The sequence below is a fragment of the Henckelia pumila genome, chromosome 3, assembly GCF_033568475.1.
Source record: "Henckelia pumila isolate YLH828 chromosome 3, ASM3356847v2, whole genome shotgun sequence".
In the NCBI taxonomy this organism is placed as follows: domain Eukaryota; kingdom Viridiplantae; phylum Streptophyta; class Magnoliopsida; order Lamiales; family Gesneriaceae; genus Henckelia; species Henckelia pumila.
Window position 1 is genome coordinate 129,177,035 of NC_133122.1, and position 19,480 is coordinate 129,196,514.

General features: G+C 35.0%; 2 protein-coding genes across 2 annotated transcripts; both read left to right on the forward strand.

Moving 5' to 3' along the window:
• Positions 1-2,693: 2,693 nt before the first annotated feature.
• LOC140889483 (uncharacterized) lies at positions 2,694-4,416 on the forward strand. The gene is made up of 4 exons (XM_073297202.1): positions 2,694-2,925; positions 2,999-3,156; positions 3,276-3,473; positions 3,616-4,416. Exons 1-4 carry the CDS (start codon positions 2,694-2,696, stop codon positions 4,414-4,416), a joined length of 1,389 nt encoding a protein of 462 aa, XP_073153303.1.
• Positions 4,417-12,865: 8,449 nt separating this feature from the next.
• LOC140889484 (cis-prenyltransferase 4, chloroplastic-like) lies at positions 12,866-19,278 on the forward strand. Its single transcript, XM_073297203.1, has 4 exons — positions 12,866-13,216; positions 13,795-13,862; positions 14,000-14,404; positions 19,236-19,278. Exons 1-4 carry the CDS (start codon positions 12,866-12,868, stop codon positions 19,276-19,278), a joined length of 867 nt encoding a protein of 288 aa, XP_073153304.1.
• Positions 19,279-19,480: the final 202 nt, after the last annotated feature.

Below are 19,480 nucleotides of genomic sequence, written 5' to 3' on the forward strand. Positions count from 1 at the left end.
TTAGACTCTTAATTCCGTTTTTGATGATTATTATCAGATTTTGGAGAATCTCTCTTGGAGGCTAGGTTTTGTTCTTCAGTTTTCTCTCTAGTTTTATTTTTTTCTTTGAATTTTTCTCGATTTGGTGATGAATCGTTGTAGCTAAACCTTTTATACTTGGTTTAGGGAGACGAAACCTTGATATATTTTATTCATGAGATTCGATTTGTAGTGTTTAATTCTTGTTAAGAATCAATAACTTATTTGGTTTATTTCATGTTTGTATGCGAGATTTTAGGATTGGCCATCTTAAGATTTTGTTTTGCAAGCTATAGCTAAATTAGAATTCAAATCCGTAATTGTTTGAATGAACTAATTTGCGAAGAAACTACGTTTGATATATTCTGCTGTTGAATTTATTAAATTGTAGGATCAGTTATTGACTAGGCTAAATACAACCGCTGGTGTTTGTGTTGTCTAGGTTCGTCAGTTTTACTAGTTTGAATACTACCTTGGATTTAAATATAGATTGTTGTTATCTGGGTTAATTTACTAGTAAGGGTTAATTTAGAATGCTGTTTTCTAATTAACTAAAATTAAGGTGAAACAGGAATTTGATTTTCAATGACGAATATTTAATAGGATTAATTATTTTTAGGGAATCGGTGATTGAATGAATGAATATCAAGGATGTAGTCGACTGATACCAAGTCTTGTCTCTTATTGATTTCTCCAGTTTAATTTTCAATCTTGCATGATAGTGATAAGTTGAATATTTAATTATTTAAATTTTTAGTAGTTAATCTCAAATCTCAAAATCCCCTTTTGTTTACTTAGGACACATTAAATTTCTCTTTCCTCGTGGGAACGATCCCTACGCACACTACTACATTTTTAGTGATTATCTGATTGAGTTGGGTAATTTGGGCGTGACACGATTAAGCGCTACCACTTGTTCATCCACAGACCCGTCTACGCTATCGAAAAATAACATTTCTAAAAAATTCACAAATTTATTGCGGGTTAAATGCTAAAATAAAATTTTAAATCCTGCATATAAATCATATAGTATCACAAAAAATCATTTCACCCTCTTTTCTAAATTTTAAATTAATTATTTTCCTAATTATGCATGCGAAATCACGTAGGAAAATTTCGGACGTTACACCTAGAGATCGGACGATACGAACTTTTTCGGTAGCCAGCTATTGGATAAGAGGACATGTGTTCGGAGGGGGTTGCTTGCGGGAAATAAGAAGATCCAATCTCGGAGATCGGACCATCTAATCTACGTCTATAAAAAGGGGTGCCGAGACCCTCCCTCATTGCTTATTTCCAATTCTGCTCCTCTCCATTCTATTTAGCTTTTAGGGGTTTTAGGCATTTTTCTGGAAGGCCATGAGGCTACGGAGCGCTGCCGGGGTTGTAGCGGATTAGTGATCATGTTTTGGGGCTATCGCCATCAGTGGACTGACAACAGACAAATGTATAATTCTAGAATCAGATTAGCTTAAGTGAGTATATGTTAGCCTAGTTAAGGATTTTAGTTAGCTATAAGTGATGTTTTTTGCTTGTTTCCACTGTTGGGCCTGATTTTTTGGTATTTCTTGTAGATTTATATGCATGGGATTTGATATCGCGATGGAAAAACATAGCTGGTTTTAGTCACATTCAGCAAGTTTTCCGGCGATTTTGTCTTTGATTTTAGGTTGTTTTGTTTTGTTGTCATTTAGTTTAGATTCGAAATAAAAAATATCTAAGCCAAGACCTGTATTTTTCCAGCCCGTTTCAGTCATGTTCGACGAGTTTTCCGGTGAGAAGCTGTTGCACCTATTCCACATGGTTGTAATTCGAGTCTTAAAAATTATTTAAGCTCGGGTTCAAAATGAAGTTTTTGGTCATTTCATGATTATTTTCAGCTCGTTTCTTCAGTGATTGTAAGCTTCCCGGAATCGATAAAGTATTAGTGTTGAAGTAGATAATGTACGTGATATCGTTCGAAATTCTCAATGTATTGGTTATTATTGAGTTATTGTGATGATTTTTGAGCGAGAATTCGTAGAGTAAACTTTTTTATGTTTGTTATATGGAGACCAGTATTTATTGTGTAGATTTTGTGAACTTATGTTTTCAATTTTTCTTGGAAGCCTTAAAATCAGTATTTATCGAAGGTTGTATTCAAATCTTATACTACTTTTGATTTTCTCCTTTTATCTACAGGTAGTTTTGTTCGAGGGTTGGATGCTTGGTTTTAATCCCCTTCATGCCGAAATTATGTGAAAAAATGAGATTCTGTGAAAAAAAGGAGTTTCGCATGAAATCTAACTAACATGCAGCACAGTACGTTATATTGATAGTGAGATTTTGTGAAAAAAATGAGAGACTTCTGTGAAAAAGCTGGCCTTTTGATTGCAATCATATTTCATGAGTTAAACCTCTATCAAGGATATTGATTTTTCATTATATAATATTATTGATAAAAATTAAACATGTGATCTCAAGAGACTTTTGCTTGGAATGCTTGAAGAATTGATATCAGTCAAAAGTTCATTTTCCAATCATTAATTAGTATGCATTTAATATTTGTCGTTGTAATTTTTTATAAATTCTGGAATGAAATCTATTTTAAAGAGAGCTGTAAAAAAATATTTTTGCCTCCATACTCCAACAAAGTGGTATCAGAGAGATTTGAATGAAGTGTATAAGACATCACCATGAATCCTCTTCTCGTACATTTTCCGAAACTGACAAAGGAAAATTACAGCAACTGGAGTATTAAGATGAAGACCCTGATGCGTTCTCAAGGTGTGTGGGATGCTGTAGAAAAAGGTGTGGAAGCTCCCGGAGATGAAGAAGCGTTGAGTCAAGCTCAAAGAACAGCTTGGCAAAAATCTGAACAGAAGGATCAGCAGGCATTGTCCACCATTGAACTTTATGTAGATGATGGTGTTTTTTGAAAAAATAGCCACGACATCAACGTCTAAGGATGCATGGGATTTGCTTCAAAATTCATTTAAAGGAAGTGACAAAGTCATACGTATTCGCCTTCAAACTTTGAGAAGAGAGTTTGAATCTTTGAATATGAAAGAGTCGGAATCGATTTTGGAATATATTTCCCGTGTTCTTGTCACTGTCAACCAGTTGAAGAGACTTGAAGAGAAAATAGAGAATGTTCATGTGATTGAAAAAAATTCTTCGATCACTTGATGCAAGATTTGACTATATTTTTGTGGCTATAGAGGAATCAAAAGATCTGGATTCCATGAGTATTGATCAATTGATGGTATCTCTTTAAGAGCATGAAGATAGATTTAAAAGAAAGGAAGAACAACCTTCTCAAATCTTGCAAACCAAACTTTATTTGGGAGAGAAGAATGAAGATTCTAAAAATTTTTGTCATGGAAGCCGTAGACGAGGAAGAGGCAAAAACCATGAAAGAGGACGTGGACGCAGAAATTCTCGAGGAAGAGGAGGAAGATGGAATGGATACAATGGTGAGTCTAATAATCAATACTCAAAAGGATACCATGACGATTCGAATAATCAAAATCAATACTCGAGAGGTCGTGGTAGATCATATTTTCAGCAACGAAGAGGAAGGAATAAAGCGGAAATAAGATGTTCTCTTGTCAAAAGTTTGGCCTCTACGCAAGTGAATGCCAAAATACAGAAAAGAAAGAAGAAAAGAATCATTATCTTGAATCCGAAAATGAAGAGTCAACTCTGTTAATGACATGCAAAAGTGAGGATGAGCAAAGAGCTGGGGAAATTTGGTATCTTGACACTGGTGCTAGCAATCACATGACAGGTAACCAAGATTTGTTCACCACTTTTGATAAATCGTTTGGAGGAAACATTTCTTTTGGAGATACAACTAAAGTTTCGATTGATGGAAGAGGAGATGTTTTGATTAAACTAAAGAATGGAGATCAACAACTTATTTCCGATGTTGATTATGTTCCTGCTTTGAAGTCAAATATTTTGAGCATTGGACAATTGTTAGAAAAAGGATATGCAGTTGAAATAATGAACTGTGGGCTGGTGCTCAAAGGCCATGGAGGGAAGATGATTGCTAAAGTGCCTATGACAAAAAACAGAATGTTTCCTCTCAACATCGAAACAGGTATTCTGAAGTGTTTCATGACTAGCATTTCTGATCCATCATGGATATGGCATTTGCGAATGAGGCATTTAAACTTTGAAAGTTTAAATAATTTGAGTAAAGATAAGATGGAACTATGTGAGAATTGCATCATTATAAAGCAAAAAAGAAAAAGTTTTCCGAAGGAGTCCTTAACAAGAGCATCGAAACCTCTGGAACTAATACATGCTGATATCTGTGGACCACTTAAGCCAACTTCATTTGGTAAGAACAATTATTTCTTATTGTTCATCGATGATTTTTCGAGGAAAACATGGGTCTACTTTCTCAAGTAGAAATCTGAATCTTTTGAATCATTTAAAAAATTCAAAGCATTCGTGGAAAATCAAAGTGGGTTTGTGATTTTAAAGCCATGAGAACCGATCATGGAGGAGAATTCACATCGCTAGAATTCAACAAATTTTGTGAATCACATGGAATTAGAAGGCCTCTAACAATTCCCAGATCTCCGCAACAAAATGTCATTGTGGAACGGAAGAATCGAACTATTTTAAATATGGTTCGTAGTATGTTGAAAAGTATGAATATGCCAAAGAATTTCTGGGCGGAAGAAGTAGCATGTGCAGTATATTTATCCAATTGCTGTCCAACCAAAAGTTTGGAGAAAATGACACTGATTGAAGCTTGGAGTGAGCGAAAGCCAAATGTTTCTCATCTAAAAATATTAGGAAGTGTGGCTTACTCGCATGTTTCTGATGAGGCGAGAAGTAAACTCGATGACAAAAGTGTGAAACTTGTTTTTGTTGGCTACGCGGAAAATTCGAAAGGATATAAGTTGTATAATCCAAATACAAAAAAGCTTGTCATTAGCCGAGATGTTGTCTTTGATGAAAGCAAGTTGTTTGATTGGAAAAATCAAGGTGATGAGTATGATTTCTTGTCATCTCCAGAAATCAGTTTTCGGACTTCAGAAACTGAACATTCTGAAAGCATGGATGCAGATTATCATTCTGAAAATTCGAATGAAAGACCTCCACTGTTCATGAATCTAACCGAGATATATGATGATTCTGAAATTATCAATGATCCTACTTATTTTTGCTTATTTGCAGATACTGAGCCATTAGATTTTGAGGAGGAAGAGAATCAAATCGAATGGAAAAAGGCTATGGATGATGAGATTGCATCCATTAACAAAAATCATACTTGGGAGTTAACTCGGCTGCCACCCGGAAAGAAAGCAATTGGTGTGAAATGGATATTCAAAGTAAAAAAAACGTTGATGGAGATGTGGAGAAATATAAGGGTTGATTGGTAGCTCGAGGATTCACATAGAAAAAGGGGATTGATTATGAAGAAGTTTTTTCTCCTGTTGCAAGGATTGAAACAATCAGATTGATCTTGGCACTTTCAGCACATCTCAAGTGGAAAGTGCATCAAATGGACGTGAAATCCGCTTTTTTGACTGGAGAAATTTCAGAAGAGGTTTATGTTACTCAACCTCAAGGATATGTTTCTGCAGGAAATGAAGACAAAGTCTTGAAACTAAGAAAGGCACTATACGGGTTTAAACAAGCTCCGAGAGCATGGTATAGTTGCATTAGTTTTTATTTCAAGAAATCTGGTTTTCAGAAATCTCCACATGAGCATGGGTTATATGTTAAGAAAGGGAAGGCTGGAGATGTGTTGATTGTATGCTTGTATGTCGATGATCTTATTTTTACAGGTAATAACTCTAGCATGATTGAAGATTTCTGAAAATCCATGCGACAACGATTCGAGATGACAGATTTGGGTCTCATGTCATATTATTTGGGTATTGAAGTCAAACAAGAAGTTGCTGGAATTCGATTTAATCGGAAAACATATGAAGAAAATTTTTTGAATGAATTTGGAATGAGGAATTGCAACATTGCGGCTACACTTATGGATCCTGGTGTTAAATTATCCAAAGATGATGGAACAAGCAGAGCAGATGCAACTTTTTTCAGAAGCTTGATTGGAAGTTTGAGGTTTCTAACTTACACCAGATCAGACATTCAATTTGTCGTAGGTGTTCTGAGTAGATTCATGACTGCCCCTACTCAAACTCATATGAAGGCACTCAAACGGATTGTTAGTTATGTGAAGGGAACAATCAGTTTTGGTTTAGTTTATCCAAGTAATTCAGATTTTAAGTTGACCGAGTTTTGTGACAGTGATTGGGGAGGAAATTTAGATGATCGGAAGAGTACTACAGGTTTTGTATTTTTTCCTGGATCTGCTGTGGTAGCTTGGAGTTCGAAAAAACAGCAAATTGTGACATTATCCTCTTGCGAAGCTGAGTACGTGGCTGCCACCACTTGTGTTTTTCATGCTATATGGATGAAGAATCTACTGAAGATGTTACAGCTTGAGCAACAAGAGGCAAATCAGATTCATATTGATAATATTTCTGCAATTGCATCGGCCAAGAATCCGGTATTTCATGAAAGAAGTAAACACATCGACACACGATATCATTTTATTCGTGACTGTGTAAGCAAGGGTGAAGTTCTGCTGAAGCATGTTAAAACTCAAGCACAAATAGCCGATATCTTTACCAAGGCATTGAAGATTTCAGATTTCCAAAGACTCAGAGATAAACTTGGTGTTATCCAATCACATGTTTAAGGGAGGGTGATAAAAATTAAACATGTGATCTCAAGAGAATTTTGCTTGGAATGCTTGAAGAATTGATATCAGTCACAAGTTCATTTTCCAATTATTAATTAGTATGCATTTAATATTTGTAGTTGTAATTTTTTATAAATTCTGGAATGAAATCTATTTTAAAGAGAGCTGTAAAAATATATTTTTGCCTCCATACTCCAACAATTATAGCAGTGATACAACTTCAATTTCTTCTTTGTTCATCAGATTTGGCTGGTCATTAGAATTTGACATCTCGGCTTCCTGAAAGGTATCTCTATTTCTTGAGCCTTGCCATCCATATATATCCTTCATTATATTTATCATATGAACCTTCGATCATGAATGATCATTTATTCTCTTCATATCTGATTATATTTTTTTAAGCTTGAACAAGCATTTTTTAATTATTTGTATAAGTGATTTGTTTAAAGTTTGGAGTTGAAATATTTGAATTTTTAACTCATGTTGGATGAATATTTTCTTATTTACGATTTGAGCAAAGGATGTTGCCTGATTGTGCTAACATGTCTTAATAAAATTTGCTTAATCTTTGGTTTTTGTATTCAGAATTATTTGAAAACATGTTGCTTTTGTCATCAAAGATTTTGTTTTGGATAAATCTAGATTTTTGAATGTTAATTTTTTGGATTTGTGATTTGTAATTCATGCTCCAGACTTGTGGAGTTGATGTCACTTGAAACTGCTGCTAATGTTATTCCAAATTCCAATTGTGATTAAACTAATGTGCCTGAAACTTGTTATCATCATGGTTTTGAAGCTTTCACTCATTAATTTGTTAATTTTCATTCCTACCATGTATTATTTGCAGTTGCTAAAGTTTTAGCTTCTCTCCTCTTCTGTGTCTTGGTATCAACAAATGAAAGGCTAAATGATATGGTTGGAAGTGTCTATTATGTGGCACCAGAATTTCTCCAGAGATCATACAGCGTGGAACTGATATTTGGAGTATTGGTGTCATTACCTACATTTTGCTATGTGGAATCAGACCTTCTAAATATTAATTTTCGAATGTTGGATATTTATGAAAAAATTTTAGAACGTTGTAAATATTATTTTCGAATGTTGAAAAATTGTATATTAAATTTTATTTTTGAATTTTGAATTTTAATTATTTATAATAATATAAAATTGTGTATTTAATTTAAATTTTGTTTTTTTTATCTAAAAAAACAACGTTTTTAAACCGTTGTCGTAGGCTTTTTAAAACTGTTGTTAAATGTGGTGTTGTTAAAGGAAAACTGTTGTCTTTGCCTTCAAAGACAACAGTTTTTAACCGTTATTTTTTAGCACTCTCTTTAACAACACAGCATTTAACAACAATTTTAAAAGGTCTACAACAACGGTTTAAAAACGTTGTATTTAGCATTTTTTCTTGTAGTTCTGTGACAACCAAAGTGCTATTAACTTAGGAAAACACCAAGTCTTCCATGAACGTTCAAAGCATATTGATATCAAGCTTCATTTTGTTAGAGGTAGCATAGCTAAAGGTGAAGTGGTGTTTAAGAAGATTGCTACTGAGGAAAATCTAGTAGATGCTTTAACTAAATCACTACCACTTGTCAAGTAATTTAGGAAATATTTAGACTTGATAAGTATGAGTGAAGGACAGTAGGAAGAAGAAGGACTAGCGAGCATCCAGCCAAGATAAAGACAAGGTGGATATTGTGAATGAGTGTGTCTTCTTTCATGGCTAACATCTCATCTCCTATTTTGTATCTCGGGACCAAATGTATTTGGCTGGCCACTCATTACTATTGGACTCAAGTCATGTAGCCCAACTAACAAGTCCCAACAGAAAATCAAAATTGGTTGTGGGAGTTGGTTAGTTTAAAAGGGGCCAAGGAGATCGACGATGAGAGAGACGAGAAGAAGAATACACACACAAGCTAAAATCTTGCTCTTCAAGATCGCTTTCAACTTGGAGAAGAAGAGAGGCAGAGTTACAAAGAAAAGTAGAAGCAGATATCATTGTTATTGGATTGTATCTGGATTGTATATTACTTTTGAATTCATAAGCTCTGTAATCTTGCAAACTCATTGGAGGATCAATAAAGATTGTTTGGGTGTTCTTCCATGGATACATGTCATTGACCGAACAATGTAAATGATTTTTGTTGTTTTGTTCTTGATTTTACTTACGTACATGCATTATTGATGTGTTCTTGAGTTGGTAGAAAAGAGAAATCAATTGAGTGCTGATATAATATTGAGTGCATTGTGTGTTCATCTAGTGGTGAGTTCCTGATTGTCGAAAGTGATCACATTGTTTACAATCAGGATGGAAAGTAAACAATTGAATCACCTTTTTTACTGTAAACCAAATCATTTTAACCTCAAAATTCATTTCAACAATGACAAATAAAATTTCAAAAAGAGATTGTAAGCATTATTTTCTAGGTTATTTGTTTACTGTGATTGTGTGCGCCATTTTATCATGCGGAGTAGATATTGTGTACAATTGTTGAACCAATCTAGCGCTTTCATTAGTGTAATTGTAAATGACATTTAATGAATTGGATTGTTGCGTACGAACTTGTGTTATAAGTCAAGATCATGTGTTTGATTGTCATAAATTACTGTGTAGTTTAATGATTGCAAAATACATCTGTTAGTAAAGTGTATCGAGTTTTTAATGAAAAAACTCTAAATGTTGAAGAGACTGTGCATGTTGTTTTGATCTCTAAATGTTGAAGAGACTGTGCATGTTGTTTTGATGAAACGGTTGTGACTGACATAACGACGGATCCAACTCAACTGACCAACCTCTTACAAGGCATAACTCTAGAAAATGACAGTGAATATGATGTCCAGTTGAGGACATGACTTCAATCTCCAGAACCGAATATTGTAGATCAACAAGTTGTTCAAAAAAAATGATGCACAGACGACTGAGGAGATTTCGACCGATGAACAAACGACTGATGCAAATTCAGTTGTGGATAATGCAACTGAAGGTAATCCAACTGATCAACTTCCTCCCGTCAACCGAGATGATCCAAATACAGATGGAAGAAAGACCATCCACAAGCCTTGGACAACTACTCAATTTATTTATGCATTCCTATTTTATATCTCAAATCGAACCCAAGAAAATTGATGAAACTCTTACTGATCCAAGCTGGGTAGGCACTATGCATGAAAAGCTGAATAAATTTACACGTAACCATGTCTGGGACTTAGTTCCAAGACCCAGAAATCAATCAGTTATAGGTACAAGATGGGTGTACACATGAATAAGTTTAATGAAGATAGAACAGTTGGGAGGAACAAAGCACGACTGATTGCCCTAGAATTTAGGAAAAAATAAGGAATTGACTTTGATGAGACCTATTTTTTTTTTAGAATTATGGATGTTACAACAAGATAGGAGTTTGAATCTGAAATTGAAAACAGTTAGCCGGATCTAACACCTACTATACACCTCAATTTTTGAGGATCAAACAAATATTGATTGTGATTAAAGTAAGCTTCTTAAACACAACTTATATGCTCATGGAGCTTATAAGATATTTATGAGTTTATAAGCTGTTAGGTCTTTTTCTTAAAAAATAAGTTGTTAAAGTGTTTGGATGAAATTATTTTAAACAACTTAAATATGTTGATGTGTTTAGTATTAAAAGATATTTCTTATTGTCAAAATTATCAAAACGAGTATAATAATATGAAGCAATGTAAATAGTTATATATATATATATGAAAATATTTTTAGAATTTTATTAAAAATGTTAAATCTATGTTTAAAAAATAAACTACATTATATTTTAATTTAGAAAAAAAATAACTTATGGGAAAAAAAATGGACGAATGGATGATGGGCATTTATCAAAATATACAAGGATAATATCGAGAAGTGAAAGATTCAAATAAGATATTTTTTTAAAAAATAGGGTGACCAAACTTTTTTTAAAAAAGATCTCATAATTTTCAATCTTTCATACAACTTATAAGCTCTTTTTTCAAAAGCTTTTAAACTCTATCGAATGAACTCGAATGTTGTTAGAATAGGCTGCAAGAATAGAATGCAATTCCCCCTTCATCACTCTCTATCTCCGGCCCTTGCCTTTAGTTAGCGTGCACTTCCCTTGCTTGCTTGGAGAGTTAAAATCCTTACACGGTAGACCAATAGCATTGGATTCAGTCCTTTCCTTCTTTCTTACTTTCATTCTCTACTAGCCTGAGATAGAGATCGTTTAACACAACTATAATTAAATTCAACTGATCACCGAAAAATTGAAATGAGATAAAGTCTTGATCCTATTAAAAATTCTTTCAGCTAGGTGAAAGTGGTTGAGTTTTGAGCTTAATTAATTAATATATTTAAAAATTAAATAAAATAATCATCGATAATGTATTATTTTTTACACGTTAACATGGGAAAAATGTGGATTGCCCATGCACACAGGCACACCACCGTGGTATCGGCCATGACTTCAATATATATATATATATATATATATATATATATATAGTTTTAATACGATGACCACCAATGATGTGACACTATTCTATTTGATGCGATAAATTGTAGGTCCAATAGAATAGTGCCCAATAAGGGTGCGGGGGAATCCGTGCACACCCGTGCTCAAAATAATTCCGATTGACTTGAAATTTTTACGGTAGGATCGTTTTAAAAATACGAATCCAACGATATATCATATGCTACAAATTTCAATCTCGATGGCCGGAATCGTGAAGATAGCCGGAAATAAGGTTAAATGTGCAATTTTTGGTCATTTTCACGATTTTGGCCATCGAAATTGAAATTTGTAGCATATGATATATCATTGGATTCGTATTTTTAAAACGATCCTACCATCAAATTTCATGTCAATCGAAATTATTTTAAGCACGGGTGTGCACGGATTCCCCGCACCCTAGGGTGCGGGGGATCAAGTCTATATATATATATAATACAAGAACAACATTTATTAATTATATAAAATTATGGTGTAATTTTTTTATTTATCTAAAGCACCCATCCGTCTTATCAAATTAAGTACTATATAACTTTACAATATTATAATAACATTTTTTTCATATTCTATTTTTCTATGCTGTCATTTCAAACTTAAAATTAAAATTAATAATTTTTATTTTAAAATATAGGAAAATAATTATTTATATATATTATATAAAACAGGGTATTTGCCCCAATATCATATTTGATACTAGCATATACACACACGATGTGTGTGACGAAAGTTTTTTAAAACATCATCTCTTCTATTAGGTATTTCTTATTCCATTAGTTTTTTTCAAATAATTTAAAATTTAAAAATAGATAAATAAAATGATTGTATTATTTATTTAAAAGAAATAATTAAATAAAACAGAAAAGAAATAGAGATAGTGGAGAGAAACAGTTTTAATGTGTGTGTTTTTTTTAAAAATATTTTTTTAATATTTTGGCATACCAAGAGACGAATTAAGGGTCTCTTGCATAATAACAGTAATAGATAATTTGATATATCTGACAAAAATTGAAATAGTGGAGAGAACAATTTTTTTTTTAATTTTTAATTTATTGGCATACCATATATACCAAAAGATCATAAGACTTTCTTACTTAATATATAGGCATAGATAATAGATGTCAGTGATCAAATTTGGTATATCTGAACAAATTTTTTCTCCCTTTTACTTAATTTACCTGTACAAGATTATAGAACAAATGAATTTTTCAGTTGTTTATTTGACATTCGAAATGTAATAATTAATATATATATCAAACATTTAAAAATCCTTATTTTGTAAAAGAAATCATAAAACTGAAAAACAAAGACATCATTCATAAACAACATAAACACATGCACGGAACGTGTATATATAGTTCGCTCTATTAATTATTAGAAGTATATATCACAAAATACGGTTCATTTCAACTTACCTTTATATGCATTACCCTCATGATAGATCTAAGAGTCCTTATTTATCAATATATTAGGGGTCCACTAAATAATAATTAATCTCAAATTTATTGGTAAATGTAAACCATTAGATCTATATCAAAGCATCGCCTTTATAGATAGGATCTAACTTATCCCACAAAATACATATCCTTGAACCACCAAATTATTCCAAATCAGTGCAATGGCGGCAATCCACTCTTTGCAAATCCCCAAGCTCTCTCCAAACACGCGCCGTCCTTTGTTTTCTCAAATTGATGGTACAGTAGCCAACTGCTTGTCGCATGTTCATCACCATGCGGAGGGTGATGATGATCAGCTTCCTCCGGGGCTTCGGAGGGAGTCGATGCCCACCCATGTTGCGGTCATCATGGACGGGAACCGGAGGTGGGCGCGGATGACCAGTTTTCCGACCGAGTCAGGATACGAGGCCGGCTTTCAGGCTTTTAAGACTCTTGTGGACTTGTGCTGCAAATGGAGGATCAGGGTTCTAACGGCCTTTGTCTTTTCATGCGACAATTGGACTCGTCCCAAGGTAGTAATTAAACAGGGAGCTAGATAAAATCACTTTTTTGTCATGTTATTTATAATTTTTACACTTAAATTCGGTCTTGTTAACGGTAAATTTTTTATTTTCAACCCTGTAACTTGCATGTTTTTTTTTCAGTACAGTTTTGGTCATATTACAGTGAAGTTTCATTTTTTATTTCAGTAACTTGTATATTGTTTGCATTTTTTTCCTTTAACTAGTACTTTTTTTTTTATTTTTGATCTTTTTTTATCGTTCATTAAATTATCAAAAATATTTTAAAAAAAAAATACAAGTTAAGGAATGGAAAATGCAAATAATACACAAGTTAGAGGACTAAAAATGAAAATTCATCGTAACAGAACCAAAAATGACAAAAAAAACATGGAAGTTTAACCATGACTGAAAATACAAATTCACCGTCAACAGACCAAAAATGAAAAAAAAAAAATGTAAATAACATGACTAAAAATGTTGTTATACCATAGTAAGTATTTTATTTCATTAATCTTAAAGATTGTAAGTTGTCGATCATGTGGTTTATTCGTTTATTTTGTGTTAATTTTCTACAAATTTTATGGTAGCTGGAGACAGATATGATAATGGCGTTGCTGGAGAAAAGATTGAGACAACATCTCCCACAGTTTATGAGGTACGTATATACTTTGTTAGAATTGCTTCAGGCTAAGATAAATGAATTAAGTCAAGTTGTTGATTTAATTTATATATATGAATAAGGAAATTGAATAAGCTAAGGTTCTCATGATATATATATGCATGTACATGCAGGCAGAAGATACGCATTTCTCATATTGGGGACAGCACACAAATTCCGAAATCACTTCAGGTGTTGCTCAGTGAAGCCGCGGAAAGTACGAGAAACAACTCGCGGCTTCACCTCATTCTTGCGGTTAATTACAGTGGCCAAAACGATCTGGTGCGAGCTTGCCAAAATCTCGCACTGAAAGTGAAAGATGGTGTGATTGAACCAAAAGACATGAACAAGTCTCTGATCGAAAAGGAACTCGAAACGAATTGTACCGAGTTTCCCAACCCTGATCTGCTAATCCGGACTAGCGGTGAGCTCAGGATCAGTAATTTCTTGTTGTGGCAGCTGGCTTATACTGAGCTGTATTTCGCGAATTCCCTCTGGCCTGATTTCGGAGAAGATGAGTTTGTCAAGGCTCTCACTTCATTTTGTTAGGCAATGCATGAGAAATTTTGCTATAAATAGGGTCATACTTCTTCAGTTATTGTATCACATTCCTCTGTTTTGTATTGACATTAGAGAAGAAAATAAAGAGAGAAAAAAAGAGTTGTTTTTTTTCGGTGATCTCTTGTGTGATTTAGAGAAATATTTTCTCGGTAATACTCGAGGCTTGGGTGTGGAGAGAAATAGTGTTTTGTATACACTTGTAATATTTCTCCGGTAATAAATATTTGCAGCAGCTCCGTGGACGTAGCCTATATTGGGTGAACCACATAAATCTTTGGTATTCTTGTTGATTATTTTATTCCGCAATTTCTATTATCGTCATGTTCGCTTCGGTATAATCCATAACAACTGGTATCAGAGTTATTACGGTGTTCGGGAGCCTTGGTGAAAAATTTCTTAAAATTCTGAGTATGCTATGTGGTTGCAGCTTTGTCTGATTTTCCACATCAGAAAAGATTTTTTGAAATTTTATTAAGGCTGGAGAAGCGATGGCCGGAAATGACGGATCGGGACCTGGAATAAATAAGTTCGACGGTACAGATTTCACGTTCTGGCGGTTACAGATTAAAGATTATCTGTATAGCAAGAAGCTACATCAACCTCTATCCAGGGTGAAGCCAGAAAAAATGGAGGATGATGAGTGGGAGCTTCTTGACCGATAAGTGTTAGGGGTAATACGATTAACCCTAACAAAGAACGTGGCACACAACGTGGCGGAGGCAAAAACCACGGAGGAGATGATGTCCATTTTGTCGGACATGTACGAGAAGCCATCAGCAAATAATAAAGTGTTCCTTATGAAAAAGTTATTCAACTTGAAGATGGAGGAAGGTGCTTCGATGGCGGCACACATCAATGAATTCAACACGATTGTTTCCCAGCTAACATCGGTGGAAATTAAGTTTGATGATGAGATCTGTTCACTTATTTTTTTGGCGTCTTTACCAAATGTTTGGGAGCCAATGCGGGCAGCGGTTAGTAATTCAGCTAGAAAGGGAAAATTACAATTCAATGATGTCAGAGATCAAATTCTTGGTGAAGAAGTTCGCAGGATGGATTCAGGAGAAGCGACATCATCGAGATCTGTTCTAAATCTTGAAAACAAAAGTAGAGGCAGGAGCACCGAAAAAGGTTCTAATCGATGGCGTGGCAGTTCCAAATCAAGAACTGGAAAAGACAAAAATACATTTGAAAAGAAATTGAAATGCTGGGGCTGTGGTAAAACTGGTCATATGAAAAAGGACTGCCAATCACCCAAGAATAATGCAAATGTTGTTATTGAGAATGTACATGATGCCTTAGTACTATCCATGGAAAGACCAATTGATTCTTGAGTTATGGATTCGGGAGCTTCATTTCATACCACCGGAGATCGTGAGGTATTCAGTAATTACATTGCTGGTAATTATGGAAAAGTTTTCTTGGCAGATGGAAAACCTTTGGAAATAGCTGGTATGGGTGATGTCAGTTTGAAAATGTCAAACGAGTCTATCTGAAAGCTCAACAAAGTGAGACATGTACCAAAGTTGACCCAGAATATGATCTCAGTGGGACAGCTCGATGACAAAGGCCATAATGTGACCTTTGGTGATGGCTCTTGGAAAGTGAGCAAAGGAGCCATGATTATTGCTTGAGGAACAAAAACTGGAGCTCTTTATATGACTTTCAGTTGCAGAGAAATGTTAGCAGCTGTGGATGCTGGAGCTAACTTAAGTCTATGACACTGTAGACTTGGACATATGAGTGAGAAGGGAATGAAGATGTCGAATACAAATTGTGTGAAAGTTGTGTTCTTGAAAAACAGAAAAGAGTGAGCTTTTCAAAATGCGGTAGAGAACCAAAAGCAGCAAAGTTGGAGATGGTTCATACTAACGTGTGGGGGCCATCTCCTGTGATATCCCTTGGCGGCTCACGATATTATGTCACATTTATTGATGATTCGAGCAGGAAGGTTTGAGTTTATTTTTTGAAAAATAAATCTGATGTTTACGAAACCTTTAAGAGGTGGAAAGTCATGGTGGAGAATGAGACCAACTTGAAGGTGAAGTGCTTACGGTCTGACAATGGTGGAGAATATGAAGATGTTGAGTTCAAGAAATACTATGCGCTGAACGGGATCAAGATGGAGAAAACCATTCCTGGTACACCTCAACAGAATGGTGTGACCGAAAGAATGAACATGACTCTGAATGAACGTGCCAGGAGCATGAGATTGCACGCTGGACTGCCGAAATCATTCTGGACTGATGCAGTTAACACTGCAGCGTATTTGATCAACAGAGGACCTTCGGTACCACTTGATTGCAGAATACTAGAGGAGGTCTGGAGCGGCAAAGGAGTAAACCTTTCGTTCTTGAAAGTGTTTGGTTGCCTCTCATATGTTCACATCGATTCAGCCAGCAAAACAAAACTTGATTCAAAGTCAAAGAAGTGTTTCTTTATTGGTTATGGAGATAATGATTTTGGTTATCGGTTTTGGGATGACCAAAATTGGAAGATCATTCGGAGCAGAGATGTCATTTTCAATGAGCAAGTTTTGTACAAGGACAAGTCAGACATTGTAGCAGGAGATAAATGTCCTGAAGTCCAAAAGTCAAATGAAGTGCCATTGATAGATCTTCCTATGAATGAGTCTGAGGATAGTAACCAGGAAGAAGAAACTGCACAAGAAGTTGATCCACAAACACCGGTGATTGAACTTAGGAGATCGTCGGGAAAAATCAGACCACCTCAGAAATACTCCCCTGCACTTCATTATATTTTGCTGACAGATAAAGGTGAACCGAAAACCTTTGAAGAAGCAATGCAAAATGATGATTCAACCAAGTGGGAGTTAGCCATGGAAGATGAGATGGATTTACTGTCATCCAATCAGACGTGGAAGTTGACGGAACTTCCGGAAGGCAAGAAGGCATTACACAACAACTGGGTGTACCAGATCAAAGAAAAAGTTGATGTCAGCAAATGGTACAAGGCAAGACTTGTTGTAAAAGGCTTTCAACAAAGAGAAGGCATTGATTACACCGAGATTTTCTCTCCAGTGGTTAAGTTAACCACTATCAGAACAGTACTTGGACTAGTGGCGAAGGAAGACTTACATCTGGAGCAGTTGGATGTAAAGACGACATTTCTTCATGGTGACTTGGATAAATTTATATGAAGCAGCCACAGGGATTTGAAGTACAAGGAAAGGAGAAAATGGTATGCAAACTTCAAAAGAGCTGGTACGGTCTCAAACAAGCTCCAAGACAGTGGTACAAGAAGTTTTATGGATTCATGAATAACAACGGTTTTCTGAGGTGCCAGGCGGATCACTGTTGTTATGTGAAGAAGGTTGATGTTTCCTATATCATTCTACTGCTATATGTGGATGACATGTTGATAGCAGGATCTTGTTTGGAGGAGATTGATAAACTCAAGATAGAGTTATCAAAAGAATTTGCAATGAAGGATTTGGGAGTTGCAAAGAAAATCCTTGGAATGAGGATCTCAAGAGATCAGGTGAACGGAGTCTTGAAGTTATCTCAGGTAGAGTACGTGAAAAAGGTGCTTAGCAGATTCAACATGGATGAAGCTAAAGCTGTGAGTACTCCTTTGGCTAGTCACTTTAAACTAACCAAAGCTCAATCACCATCGACGGAGCAGGAGCATACTTATATGAATAAGATTCCTTATGCCTCTGTTTTCGGAAGCCTCATGTATACAATGGTGTGCACCAGACCAGACATAGAACATGCAGTGGGAGTTGTGAGCAGTTTTATGAGCAATCCGGGAAAACAACACTTGGAAGCAGTGAAGTGGATTATCAGATACTTGAAAGGTACTGTTGGTTTATCTCTATGCTTCAGGAGGACTAATCAGGACTTACAAGGATATGTCAATGCCGACATTGGTGGTGACCTAGATGGCAGAAAGAGTACTACTGGATATGTGTTCACATTGGGTGCTACGGCAGTAAGTTGGCTGTCCAAGTTGCAAAAGATTGTTGCACTTTTGACTACTGAAGCTGAGTACATTGCAGTCACGGAAGCGGGCAAAGAGATGATTTGGTTGAGATCATTCCTTGAGGAATTGGGTCAGAAGCTTGAGGATAGCACATTACACTGTGACAGTCAGAGTGTTATTCATTTGTCAAAGAATCCTGTTTATCATGCATGGACGAAGCATATACAATTTCGATACCATTTCATTAGATCAGTTTTGGAAGATGGAATCTTGATGCTTGAAAAGATTCCTGGAAGTAAAAATCAAGCTGATATGTTGACAAAGGCCGTGACCACTGACAAACTGAAGTTATGTTTGACTTCAGTTGGATTGCAAGTATAAGCGAGGAGGCATGAGCTGCTGCATTGATTGTGTGAAGCCATGATTGAAATCAAGTCTTCAAGCGGGAGAATTGTTAGGCAAGTTGAGGCCCGCATTGGAATTCCCACATCGGTTCAATGAAGAAAATGCATGAGAAATTTTTCTATAAATAGGGTCATACTTCTTCAGTTATTGTATCTCATTCCTCTCTTTTGTATTGACATTAGAGAAGAAAATAAAGAGAGAGAAAAAAGAGTTGGTTTTTTTCAGTGATCTCTTGTGTGAGTTAGAGAAATATTTTCTCGGTAATACTCGAGTCTTAAGTGTGGAGAGATATAGTGTTTTGTATACACTTGTAATATTTCTCCGGTAATAAAGATTTGCAGCAGCTCCGTGAACGTAGCCTATATTGGGTGAACCACGTAAATCTTTGGTGTTCTTGTTGATTATTTTATTCAGCAATTTCTATTATCGTCATGTTTGCTTCGGTATAATCCATAACACATTTCAGCTAAGGGAGCGACGATTTGGTGGAAAAAGTTCTTGAATTGTACGATCGAGTTGGATATATGGTAATTAATGGAGATCGTCATTCTAAAGTTTCATTTGCACTTTTTGTGAAATCAGCCAAAAAAATTATAATAATAATTTGGGGAGATGGCGATTATATAGATCTCTTTTAATTTTGGCTATATATTTTTATCTAATTGATGACGTTACGTAAAAAAATGTTGACGTGACCTTGAAAA

Bases quoted from the DNA above. Each gene is read 5' to 3' on its own strand.
- LOC140889484 (XM_073297203.1), top strand. From the start codon at position 12,866: ATGGCGGCAATCCACTCTTTGCAAATCCCCAAGCTCTCTCCAAACACG. The intron at 13,217-13,794 runs GTAGTAATTAAA...ATTTTATGGTAG, and splicing joins ACAATTGGACTCGTCCCAAG to CTGGAGACAGATATGATAAT. The intron at 14,405-19,235 runs ATTTTGTTAGGC...AATCCATAACAC, and splicing joins TTTGTCAAGGCTCTCACTTC to ATTTCAGCTAAGGGAGCGAC.
- LOC140889483 (XM_073297202.1), top strand. From the start codon at position 2,694: ATGAATCCTCTTCTCGTACATTTTCCGAAACTGACAAAGGAAAATTAC. The intron at 2,926-2,998 runs GTGTTTTTTGAA...ATTCATTTAAAG, and splicing joins TGAACTTTATGTAGATGATG to GAAGTGACAAAGTCATACGT. The intron at 3,157-3,275 runs GTGATTGAAAAA...TATCTCTTTAAG, and splicing joins AGAAAATAGAGAATGTTCAT to AGCATGAAGATAGATTTAAA.